This window comes from Ranitomeya imitator, chromosome 2 (assembly GCF_032444005.1).
Source record: "Ranitomeya imitator isolate aRanImi1 chromosome 2, aRanImi1.pri, whole genome shotgun sequence".
Lineage (NCBI taxonomy): Eukaryota > Metazoa > Chordata > Amphibia > Anura > Dendrobatidae > Ranitomeya > Ranitomeya imitator.
Window position 1 is genome coordinate 137,090,469 of NC_091283.1, and position 13,525 is coordinate 137,103,993.

Below are 13,525 nucleotides of genomic sequence, written 5' to 3' on the forward strand. Positions count from 1 at the left end.
TAGAAGTTCACATTGAGAGTTTAGTTTTATCTAGTAAGAACAAACTTTTGCTTCATTGTACGTTCCCTAAACATCATCAAATAATGCAATGTATATTTGGAGGTATTAAACAAAAGGATTTGCATTTGTATAATTTGCATTTGTATCAAAGATCACTAAATTACTCACTTAGGGCTTGTTCACATGTAACATTATTGATCTGTTTTTATGCTAGTTTTTTCATGCAGCAAAAAAAAAAAATCAGCATTTTACAGTGAAGGCAAAATGAATAAGGTTTTCAAAATCTCATTCACACGTGCATTTTTTTCTGATCTGTGGTGCATGAGTATGATGAGATAAAAATGCATAAAAAACATTACGTGTGAAGTTATAATTTTTGTGGGGCGTGTTCTTCTTTCCTATGAGTGTTGCTGCCTGCTTGTGATTGGTCAGCATCATACAGGGAGAAGAAGTCCAAGCCCCCCAGTGAAAAGCAGGATAATACCCACTAGTACTTGGCTCATCGGGTGCCAAATGCCTTGATTGCTAATAACACAAATAAAGTTTTATTCCCCTCTGCAGCCAATATTACATAATGTATACAGTTCATTATCAAAAAATGTGGTGAAAGGAGCCCTTTAATTTAATTTTTATACATTACCATTTTTCTGAATTATTGGTGATAAAAAAAACTACAATTTGCCCACAAAATAAATATTGAGCCAAGTGGATTTGATTGAAGAGGGAACAATAAAAAAAGCTTTATTCTGTCATTTGTTGAATGCATTTTGTTGAAGGTCGGGAAATTGTTTTCTTTTTCACATTTTGCCTCTACATAAATTAATGTGGCTGAGACAATACACAGAGTGGAAAATTAGCCTGTAATTGTGTATGCGGGGCACAGTCCATTCACAATGCAGGATCAATACACATAGCTCTTGACAGACATAAAATACTGCAAGGTATAAAGTTATCTGTGGCATTGACAAGTACAGGTGTAGAAAAATAGATCAGTTCAGACAATATATTCAGAAAGGTTTTTTTTGCTTGGTTGCAAAGATTTCTGGGAGTGCTCCATATGAAGTTTGTGAAAACCCCTGCAGAATTTGCAGAGACCACTCCACTCAGATGTATGGGGAAGGTCTGCAGTCTCAGAAATTTCTGCAAAAATTCAGACCATACCCCTTATAGAGGTGTTGAAGGCAGTGCGAGGCTGAGTTCACTTAAGGCATTTATTTCACTTGTATTTTCTTGTTTTCTTGCAATAAAAACTGCAAAAAATAGAAGCTTCCAGAACTAAATGAAAAAAAAAAAATCTGAATTTCCATTCACAGAATGTGCTTGTTTGATGTGCTTTATGCGCATTTGTGTTTTTTTTTTTTTTTTCAAAAAAGCAGCATGAAGTAGCTATGATATTTTCCTGCCTCAATAGTAAGAGCAATGAAATGTAGTGTAGTCTCGTAGTGTGCCAATAGGAATCTATAGCCAGAGAGCTGGAGTCCAAAAATGCATAGAATCTGATGCACTCTATTTTGCATTAATAAAATTATTTCTGTTGTGTATATATTATTTATTAAAACATAATGCAGGAAAAGAGTTTGTATCTTATTTTATCAATAAAATTGTCCACCAGCATTGACGATCGCTTGCATGGGAAGTGGCCAGCTAGTGCAACAAGAATCCCAACGGTACTGGCAACATGGTCCTGTGCCACACTTGCAGAATTGTCCATAGTCTTCTGAGGAATGCAATATCCAGTGCCATTCTCGGCATGAAAGCCACTTGTTTCTTCATATCCTCCACAATCACAGACTTTTATTGCAAAAATAAAAACTGTGACTTCTGTTCAGTCAAGTGGGCTAGTAACACTATGTGGGCCTTTAAAGTTTTTGGCTTTTTTAATCTTTATTTTTTCCCCTAAAGTTTATGAGCCAGGGAATTCTCCTAAACGTATGGCTCCAAAAAACGTCGTATGTTTACTCATGTTGATGGAGATATCCGCGTGAACCATTTTTACTGCAATCTTCTGTTTGGCTTTTAGAAGGCAAACGCCAGCGGTGTAGCAGGTATTGAAGTTGGTTTTACCGGGTTCAATGCTTCGTGTACATTGCAGAAAAGGCTTCTCATCAATCATCACAGCATAGCTTGCAATATCTGTAAAGTTGATATAGTAAACCTGTGAGAGGAAAGTGCTTAAAGTCAGTTTAAAACATACTTTTAATTTCATCAAGTGCAATATTTAAAAAAACAAACAAAAAAAAACAGTGTTTGCATTCTATAGTCAGCTTCCTCCAGACACTGACCAGTTTGGGGCAAGAGAGGAACCCGAAGGGGACCTGCACATCACAGGTTGCAGTACAGATACTGAAGGCCCAGATTACTTGGTGGACCTTTCAGGATGTCAGGTTATGTGATCAGTTACATGCGTGGGAGGAAGTTTATAGTGTAAAAGTGCATAAAAAAACCTTTATACACATTTTTTTTTACAGTCCCCAAAGTGTTCTATGTGTTTCACCCCTTGCCACAAGCTTATATCAGCGCGTTGAGAAGCAGACAAACATCTCGATTTCTCTCTCCGATACCTCACTGTTGGAGACAGCACTGGGCATGTTGGTTCATCTGTTTTGCAGTCTCCCTGATGAGCGTGCATTGGGGCGAAACGTGTAGGAAACATTAGAAACAATGTGTAGGAGACTTTCGGGTAATCTGAACCTCTGTTATACCACATGCATAATCTTAGAACAGGAAAAGGTTCCATCATAGGTACAGGTCACCCTTATTAGGGTGCTTTCACATTGCGTTCGTGGTTCCTGACATATGCACTGACGGGGCCATAGACTGTAATGATGAAGACAGAGTGAATGTGCGCTCTAATGTGCATCATTTTCCGGAGTCTATGCCTACAGGACTAGTAGACTGCGTCTTGGTGTCCGCCTACTGCAGGTGTACAATCTGGAAAATGATGCACGTCAGAGTGCACATTTGCTCTGTCTTCATCAGTCTACGGCCCCGTCGGTACATACGCCAAACCCCATTTTGTGGGGGATTTTGGACGTATTCCCTGAGGGGACCCACAAACGCAATGTGAAAGCACCATTAGAGTTGAGAGCCTGCTCTTAGCCGACAAACAAGGTTTAGATAAGGATTCGGTCCAGGAAATTGCTAACTAGCACAATGTGAGAAGGACCATGTATCCGATACCTACACTGGAATACGTACTGGAATCTCCTACAGAGAATGGGGTAGCTTTATGTGTATTGAAACTGTGATGTTTACATTGACGGCTCTCGTGAGCTATATTTATTATGGTGGCATTTACTAAGTTGTTATGAGCCCTTTATCCCCTTAACGACTGCCGATATGCCTTTTTAACGGCGGCACTTAAGGGTACTTATGCCTCAGCACCGCTTTTTAACGGCGCTGAGAAATAAGTGTAATGCACCCCCCAGAGTTGTAAAAACCCAGGGGTCTCCGCTACCAGGGGTAGCAGAGACCCCGGAGAACATGTTTCGGGTCAGTTTTTACCCACCCCAGTGTTGCGATCACCATTATTCACAGAATAACGGCGACCACAAAAAAAAAGTCAGATTTCCCATTTATTTCTCTCTCCTCTGATGTGCTAGAGAAATGGGGTCCCCCGAGCCGCCCCAGTACCTGCGATGTCCCCCGGCCCTTAACGTCTTCTTCCAGGAAAAAAATGGTGGGCGCATGCGCCAACAACAATAGTATATTTCTCCTATTGGTTCATTTTGATCACTGTGATAGTTTCTCACAGTGATAAAAATAAAGGGGGGTTTGATTTACTTTTTTTTTATCACCTGCTTAGATATGTAAAAATAATCAAATAAAAAAACTATTTTTTTTCCATTTGGATTATAGTTATAGTTGGGGCTGTAGCTAGGGTTGTGTTGGGGTTAGGGTTGTGGTCTTGGGGTTAGGGTTATGGTTAGGGCTCTGTTAATGTTGAAGTTAGAATTGGGGGGGGTTTCCACTGTTTAGGCACATCAGGGGGGTCTCCAAATGCGACATGGCGCCCCCAAATTGATTCCAGCCAATTTTGAGTTCAAAAAGTCAAACGGTGCTCCCTTCCTTCTCACCTTGCCATGTGCCCAAACTGTGGCTTTCCCCCCCCCCCCCCCCCACATACGGGTATCTGCATGCTCAGGAGAAATTGAGCAACAAATTTTGTGGTCCAATTTCTCCTGATTATCCTGTGAAAATAAAAAAAATTGGTTCCAAAGAAAATTTTTGCGAAAAAAGTAAAATGTTAATTTTTTTTTTCCACATTGCTTTGGTTCTCGAGAAGCACCTGAAGGGTTAATAAACTTCTTGAATGTGATTTTGCGCACCTTGAGGGGTGCAGTTTTTAGAATGGTGTCACTTTTGGGTATTTTCTGTTATATTGACCTCCCCAAACTCACTTCAAATGTGAGGTGGTCTCTAAAAAATGGTTTTGTAAATTTTGTTGGAAAAATGAGAAATCGCTGGTCAACTTTTAACCCTTATAACGTCCTAACAAAAAAAAAAAATTGTTTCCAAAATTGTGCTGATGTAAAGTAGACATGTGGGAAATTTTATTTAACTATTTTGTGCAATATGATTCTGTGATTTAAGGGCACAAAAATTAAAAGTTTGAAAATTGCAAAATTTTTAACATTTTTGCCAAATTTCAGTTTTTTCATAAATAAATGGAAGTCATATCAAAGAAATTTTACCACTAACATGAAGTACAATATGTCACGAAAAAACACTCCGAATTAGTGGGATCTGTTGAAGCGTTCCAGAGCTATAACCTCAAAGTGACAGTGGTCAGAATTGTTAAAATTGGCCTGGTCATTAACTACGAAATTGGCTCTGTCACTAATGGGTTAAATGCCAGCTTATAGGAAGAGATATATGGATTTTTTTAAAATTTTATACATGATTTCTCTGTGTGATTATAGGATTCTGATATCAGAAAATTGAGACAATATGAGAAACTGGATTATTTTCATCCACAAGACATGCATTAAGTGGTCCAGAACCGCTACTGGAGAAGTAGGCAATGTTGTGACTACTAGGTTAGGTTCGGCACTACCATTGCAAAGTGCCAGATAAGAATAGTGACATGCTAATAAGTGCAGATGTTGTAGCCATTACGGCTTTGATGCTTCCGTTGATTGGATCCATAATTTAAAGTCACACGAACAGTATAAGATTATGGTCTAGTATTGAACACTTGTAATATCAAAATACATAGATCAGTATACAGTGAAGATGGTGAAAAAAGGAGCTAGGCCCAAGACCGTACTCACTTCTACCTGACTATAGATGAGGTAGGTACCATCCACAAGCACCTCCAGCTCCCCACTGCGTGTGTGCAGCCTGAACACCTTCTGGTTAATGGTAATCCGGGACCAGTCATGGAGAATTCCACCTGAAAGATCTCAGTGTGAGAGAACGGTAGTCACTCAGTGCATGTCAATAGTAACAGAGCATCAACATCAAAACCAAAAACATAACATGCACCATCCAAAATAGACTGTGCACCTGCCTACTTCCAGGTAGCTACAGCACTCCCAACATTTCCCTAGTAGTCACAACAGCCACTACAGAATCTAAGATTTGCTTGGAAGTTTAATGCGGAACTTTTTGTTTTCTCAATTGTGTTGCTTGACGATTTCTACTTTGTTCTCTAAAATATTTTTATCTTGCATAATCTGCTTCATAGCGTCAACATTTTAGGTTCTACAACATTAGGCAATTGTTATCATGCAGTTTGTCAATTTGACACAGAAAATGCTTGATTAGAGCAGGCTATTGGGTGGTATACATTGCCCCTTTACGCGACTCGTGCACAATTCCATTGTTGGTAAAAGTTACATACAACTGGTTTCCTGATTTATTCCTTAAGAATTTGCCATCAAGGAAACTAGAATGAGGCTTCGCTTTTAAAATAATCCTTTGTTCCCCAAGGAGGTAAATCTTGGGGGTAGCAAATTTATGGAAGAAAATGAGTATAAAGCAACAACTGGTTTCTTACCATTTTTGACTTGTATTGCTGAGTCTTGACCATGTAAGTGGACTGCAGCTGGCTGCAAAATAACCAAAAGACAAAAATCAGACCACCATAATGTATAAAAAGCCTAAAATTAGAAGACGAAAAAAAAAAGATTTGCTATCTAACCTTAGAGCAGCGAAACTTAGAGACAGAGACCCTGATTTAAATGATGCATTACTTACTGGGCTGCTTGCTGCAGTTTTGATAAAACCACAGTTTTAGACGTTAGGAGATTATTAGAGGACTAGTAAAGGTGCTGCCATGTAGTGCTCCATATTAATGAGTTCTGCATAACCCCACCCACAACACCGATCGGCTGTTTTCTGCCTATGCACAGTGAACACAGAAAACTGCCAATCAGAAGTGTGGGTGGGGTTAATACTGAGCTCTGCATTCTTGAGAACTGCTAGATCTGCAGCAAATAAAACCGCAATTTTATCAAATCTGCAGCAAACATCAGCCTCCTTCAATTAAAAAACAGCTGTCCCATGTACAGCACCTTTCATCTATCTGAGGCCCAGGGACAGATCTGGTCACTTGCTCCTTCATCAGTAGCAATTTATTAGACAGGGGAGCAGTCTTTATAGAAAGCTGCACTAAGAAGTGCAGAAGGAGGACCTGTAATATTTATGTTAGGAAGTACAAAATATTACGCCCTCAACACATTTATTAATCTAAAATGGCCAACCCAATTATACATAAAGTTATTTTCTACGTAAATAAAATCAATTAAGGTTTGCCAATAGAAGTGAGTAGAAGACAGTGTTCAACAGCAAACATTTCACTATGCTGTTGCTTTAATAGAAGGAAGAGGAATTTTAGATATGTTCAATGGTTAATAAACTGTGATCAAAAGACTTTGTAAAAGGCCACACAGAACCTAACCTGTATCTCTCTTGGACTAGTCCTGTCTCCAGAGCCTGTTGGAAAAAGTAATAGAAAAAAAAAAGGACTGATTAGAAAACAAACATGCGCGTGCTGCGCCCAGCAATCTCTCGTAACATACCTGAAGGTCCTTGGTTCCCAGGTGGTCCTTGAGGTCCTGGGGGCCCAGGAGGTCCAGGAGGGCCCATAGCATTCGATCCTGGTATACCAGGAATGCCTGGGATTCCGGGTGGTCCTGGAGGCCCTGGTGGCCCTTGAGGACCTGCAGGGCCAGTAGGTCCTGATGGACCGGGAGGTCCAACCTTTTTTCCTAAAAAAAATAAAAAGCAATATTAATATTATTGCTACTTTGTTATACAAGCAACAAAAACTGTAAGCAAAACAATTACTGTTATTAAAACATAATTATCCAAGTTTTCCAGTGACGACAGTCACAAGAGTTAATACATTTTATTTAGATTTATTCTTAATATAAAAAAATAATGTAAATGCATTTATTGAAAAATATTAACATATCAAGAGCAATTGGAGTTAGAAAGTTCAAATTTCTACCTGTGCCACACGCACCGTAGTGCCCTGTGCCACACACACCGTACTGCCCTGTGCCACACGCACCGCACTACCTGTGCCACACTCATCGTACTGCCCTGTGCTATATGCACCATACTGCCCTGTGCCAAACCACCTTACATCCCTGTGCCACACGCATCGTAGTTCCCTGTGCCACACGTACCGTACTGCCCTGTGCCACACTCATCGTACTGTCCTGTGCCACACCACCATATTGCCCTGTGCCACACGCATCGTATTGTCCTGTGCGACACGTTCCGTACTGCCCTGTGCTACTCGTTCCGTACTGCCCTGTGCTACACACAGCATACTGCCCCTGCCCTATACTTCTGCTAAACACACCACACTTCTCTGTGCCTGTGCTACATGCATTGTATTGCTCTGTATCTGTGCTTTATGTAGCAAACACCAGCTTTATGCTCTGCACTGCTTAATATTTGGGACACCGTTACTGTACCTATTACAAAACGAGCTGCATGTTTGATCATCAAGTGAGAGCAACTCACAGGACCACCCTTATTGTAATATATTGAGATCTTTTGAATCACCAGTATAGAATTCACCAATACTCTCCAACAATAATACCGTAACTCATAGTTAACAATTTTCCGTACAATACAGAATCTCTTCATCATTTATTAATTCATCAATAATAAAAGTGAGCACAAATAAGTCCAAGATTATCATTCTTATGAATAAATTGTTTCTATACGATATAGAAAACAATCTTGTTTTCACGTTAATTTTGGCCTGTAAAAAGATAAATAATGGATGTCTTTAAAGGGATAGGCCACTGTTTATTTTAACAAATGTGTTGTGCAAGATTGCGCTTACTAACGGGTGGGGGATTACTCGCTTGGCACGGGATTGACGTAGTCAGGCACGATTTTTGAACAAACAAAACAGTCCATTTGGTTTATTAAAGTATCATAAACCACATCATGAGCAGTCCATTTACACACTGGACCAGGACATCACATCAAGTCTCAGATCCTTAGTCTGCGGTAACTAAACACGCTGGTCCACCTTTGACCAGTTGCCGTGGGTAACCACACAGTTCATATCACAATTAGCACCAACCGACTATGGTACCTTCTGGGAGCTCCTGCCCCACCTGCTGACTCCTTGTCAGTCCTCTCTCTTGGGAAGGCTGCCTCACGGGGATCACCAACTTGCCTGGTCGGCACAGTCAGTCCAGACCCACCGAAGGACTGTAGTTTCCCCACACAGTAGCGGTCACTGGCTCTGCAGATCCCTGTCCTCACCTCGTGCTGTTCAGGGATCCGGTCCTACTCCCAGGACCTCCCAACACCCAGGTTACTCAGGATCACACAGGTGGCCTGTCCAGATACTATTCAGGACGTCCATCCCCGGCTGGGACCGTCCAATACCCAGGCCACCAGTAGCAAAGCCCCACCATGTGCTCTTCAGGAAACCTCCTCCCAGGACTTCCAGCACAGGCTCACACAGGTCACTCACAGCGACCATACACAGGCACATGTGACCCACACCCTGGTCATATTATATACCTTGAACCACTCCCCTGGGTGGGAGTGTGGGTGTGTGGCTAGTTTGTCCCGCCCATCTCACATAACTAGCCCTGCCAAACCTCCCATGACTATTATACAACATGCAACATACTTGAGGGACTATAGGTCCCAGAACACCACATCACTTCAGGCTGGCAGCGCAGAGTCTTCTCCTCTGCGACACACATATCGTCCATTCATCACAATGCCGGACTTTGTCTTATGACCACAGCCATGCATGCAACTGCCATGCACTCTCATGGCCTCAATACACCTCTGTGTGCATACTGGGGAGACCATGCAGCGCTCCCTACCTGTTACAGGGGTCACTGCATCACAGTTGACACATGATTTTGTGGCACTTACTAATATATAATTATTGCAGACTGCCTTCCTGCATTTGTTAGTATAGTTTTCTTGTCCGCTCTCATGTCCACAAAATGGCTACTGATGGACGAGCATGTGACCAAACCAGTCCATCCGTCTACAAGACAAACACATTTTCAATCAATCCAGGATCAGGATCTTCATCAGGATAGAGATAAATGTCACTAACCTGGTGAAGATCCTGGACTAGGATCGAAAAGGTGTTTAGTAGACATATTTCTAATGTTTTATCTATTAATTTTAATTTAATAATATAACAGTACAATTCTGACTGATAGTGACAGGTTCTTTTTCATTTCAAACAAAAAATTATAATTTAAAGAAATATCTTCTAAAAATCCCTTAGCTTCTCTCATTCAGCCTTTTTTTTGTTTTGCACTGCTTCGCTTCATTGCAGAGATATTCACATTTGTTACTTTTTAAGTGAAATAGTTGAAATATCTGCTTGTAGTTCAACTGGGCATTTCTTCAGAGTCTTCTCTCTAGGCGTGTTCCTTCATCCCTTCCTCACAGATGCTAACAATGACAGCAAGGCAGCTGATCGTGCACTGCTGAGCTGTAATTGGTAGTGTCTGGGAGGCACGGGTGAAAGAACACGCTCCCTGGGAAGACTGATGAAAATGCAAGTTCAAAGTACAAACAGAGATTTCACATATTGTGCTCCAAAAACAACAAATGTGAATATCTCTGCAATGAAGTTATAGTGCAAAACGGAAAAGGTTTTATTGGCAACTGATAAATCCTCTCGAAGAGCTCTTTTTTCAATGAATAGACAGCACCCAAGATATTTCTATTCTTTAATTGATATGCTACGTATCACCAAAAGTAATCAGGAAAGGAGACGGCTTCAGTATGTACATTGCTTTGCTCATATGGTGTGGATATAAGTATCACATTGACTGTACATTTTTTCTGTATCAAACCATAGTACCTCAAAAAGAGACTTTCTCCACTCCCCTGTTCTTTTAAAAGTAGCCTACAAATATGGTAGCCAAGAAGTCAGCCACAATGCTCCAATACAGTATGTTCCTCTCCTCTACGGCCCTGCACTGCTTTCAGCTTCACTAAGAGGAACCTGCATGTTGTCGACTCGGTGTTGAGTCATCAAGCATAAATGCAAAACAGTAATAAAACCAACCCATTCTTGAGGTAAGTGAGAATTGACATGCACAAATTCATGACTTGTCCTGTTGACAGACCATAAAACATTTAATCTATTACTTACAGCCATTTTGTTCATTTTGTGATATTAAAAAAGTTATTTTAGAGTAACATATAAATATTGGTGCCATGATATTTAATATTTTCATTGGTGCAATCCAAGTCCGGACAACAAAGAAAAATTTCAGTTCGGCTCTCTTGAACATCAGGAGCCAAGTAAACTTAACTTTGCACGTAGGATGGGTAACTGCTCTCTGAGTAGTGACAGCATTTTCCCAAAAATAACTTTTCGTCTTATCACTACAATGCAATGTACAATATCTTTCTAGTCTTCAGCTTTCACATTCCACATTTAATAGGCTATTTAGTACTTGGCTCAGTAGAATGGAGCTGATCATGGTCCTGAAAAGTTAATCAGAAGGAGCATCAGGGTATGAGGATCTGTAGTAGAGATTATTCACCATTTTCTAAACACTTTAACTCTAAAATTAAGTGGGCAGGTCAAAAGTAGGCATATTTTTGTTGTTCTTTTCCATTGCCCTCTGAGTATTCAGGTTTATTTTTTTTCACAATACGGTTCTAGAGATATGGACCTTCTTGTTCAGTGCTTATTTTTAAGGTGTTTTCCAAAACTGCATTAGCCAAATTTGTACCAAAATCTGACAGAGAAATATCTCATCAGCCCATAACCGTAATAAATATGTTACAGTATACACAAGGGTTCGGCAAAATTTGATCCTTCAAAGAATTCTAAAAAGTACAGGTATTAATATGCTGGAACACAGAAGGGGATACATTTGCTCACATAAAAGAACAGCTACCGTATGTTTTAAATTGCAAATGATAGTTTACCGAGTATTCTTCACCAGATAATAGTTTACATCTGCATTAAGAATACCGTTTTTATGGCCCACGTTAAAAACCAAATTCGTGCCAGGAGTAGGTCCATATACGGACTCCACCAACTTCATAAGAAGGTCATCAGATGTCCATTAAGACATATGGCATTTTACTCCAAAAATTAACGGCATGCAGCACCATTTGTACTGGTAAAAACTGTGCATCAGACATGGTTTCTGAGATTTCAGATATAAACCTAGCCTTAAAGGAGGTTTCCCAACAAACGTTAAATTTAAAGTTGATTATAATCAATAATCTTGGAATAATAATAATAATTTCCACAATTGGATGTGTTTAATAAAAATGTTCCTGTGCTGAGATAATCTTATAAATGTGCCCCTGCTGTGTAATGGCTGTGTCTGACCGTACAGGAACATGGTCTGATCATACCACAGCTCCTGGACAAAGGAGGGGGGCGGGGGGAGCACAATAGTATACAGATATTACAGAAGTGGATCACAGCTGATACTTTTTTGTGAGGTAAAGCATTTTCCTGCCTGTTTTAATAAAAGGGTTTCACCTCCAAAGAAAGAATCATCTGTGATCCAGTGCTGTCCTGCCTGTCTACTTCTTTGCGTCCTCCCCTGCCCAGGAGCTGTGATATGATCAGACCATGCTCCTGTATGGTCAGACACATCCATTACACAGTACACAGCAGGGGCACATTTATAAGATTATCTCAGCACAGGAGCATTTTATTTAAACACATCCAATTGTGGAAATTATTATTAAAAGATCTATTGATTATAATCAACTTTGTTCGTGGGAAAACCCCTTTAAGGTCCATTTACACTGAGTGATAAGCAGCGATAAACTGCCAAACATTTGCTGGTAGGTGACCATTTTGTTTACACAGGCAAATGACGGTGGGCCCTGAAAGACGAGTAATACATAGTTCAGATAGTTATTGTTCTTGGCAACACTTATCCGGGTTATATCAGGTGATCGGCAGCCTATTACACTTCAGGATTATGGTGAGAAGAGCGTTAATAAGAACACTTATTCGCGATAATCACGCAGTGTAGGAAATGTTTAGGCCTATGTTCCTGGGTAATGCCTTTCATACACATCACCATACTTCCCTATACGCAACACTTGGAAGAGGGTGTGCACCAAATTTTGCACCACTTGCCTTCTTCAGTCTCTGTTGCACTACCTATTGCTGGCTGAAGAGTAAGTTCCCTGAGAACCTGTCACTGTGTGCTACCACGGTCTGACAGGGATCTGTAACCATCTTATATTTAAGCTCCTCTCAGCAGACCTTTAACTACAGACCACATCAAAGCTGAATGTTCATGAAAGCAAGGAGCCGGTAAAAGGCAATTTTTTTTTATGAATTCCAATTGCAAAAATAGAGCTGAGCCTGTGCCATACCAGGCAGATACTGGCTTTGTTAGATCGCTAGTATCGGCCTGCAACTGCAGCAACCGGAGCTTGCCCCAATCGCTGTAGTTTAACCCCTTAGTGACCACATTTTTCAAATCTGACCAGCGTCAGTTTATGTGGTAATAACCCTAGAACGCTTCAACAGATCTCATTAATTTTAAGACTTTTTTTGTGAGACATTGTACTTTATGGTAATAGTAAATTTATGTTGATATTTTCTGCTTTTATTTATAAAAATCAGAAAATTGTCAAAAATGTCTAAAAATTTGCAATTTTCAAACTTTCAATGATTATCCCTTTAATCCAGACCGTTATACCGCATAAGTCATTAAATAACATTTCCCTCTTGTCTGCTTTACATCAGCACCAGATACTTTTAAAATATCGTGTTATTTTAATATTATTTTTATATGCTAGAAGGATTAAAATTGTAGCAGTAATTTTTCATTTTTTTCAAGGAAATTTAGAAAACTTAGCAGGTCTCTAAAAAAGTAAGTTTTGAAGTGACTTTGATGGACCTATAAGTCGTAAAATCCCCAAAAGTGAGACCATTTTAAAAAAAAGGTCGGAAAATTGTTTTCTTTTTCACATTTTGCCTCTACATAAATTAATGTGGCCGAGACAATACACAGAGTGGAAAATCAGCCTGTAATTGTGTATGCGGGGCACAGTCCATTCACAATGCAGG

General features: G+C 40.0%; 1 protein-coding gene across 4 annotated transcripts in view; it reads right to left on the bottom strand.

The window, feature by feature from the left end:
* Positions 1-710: 710 nt before the first annotated feature.
* Positions 711-13,525, bottom strand: part of EDA (ectodysplasin A) — a 174,975-nt gene continuing 162,160 nt past the window's right edge. The window contains exons 4-8 of one of the 4 annotated variants that reach the window (XM_069747326.1): positions 7,026-7,214; positions 6,905-6,939; positions 6,002-6,053; positions 5,274-5,404; positions 711-2,155 (exon numbers count right to left, since the gene is read on the bottom strand). In XM_069747326.1, coding sequence (XP_069603427.1) covers positions 1,904-2,155; positions 5,274-5,404; positions 6,002-6,053; positions 6,905-6,939; positions 7,026-7,214 — 659 coding nt within the window. In that variant the 3' untranslated portion in view covers positions 711-1,903. The remainder of the gene's footprint in view (positions 2,156-5,273; positions 5,405-6,001; positions 6,054-6,904; positions 6,940-7,025; positions 7,215-13,525) is intronic. The other 3 variants (XM_069747329.1, XM_069747327.1, XM_069747328.1) reach the window with 3 other exon arrangements.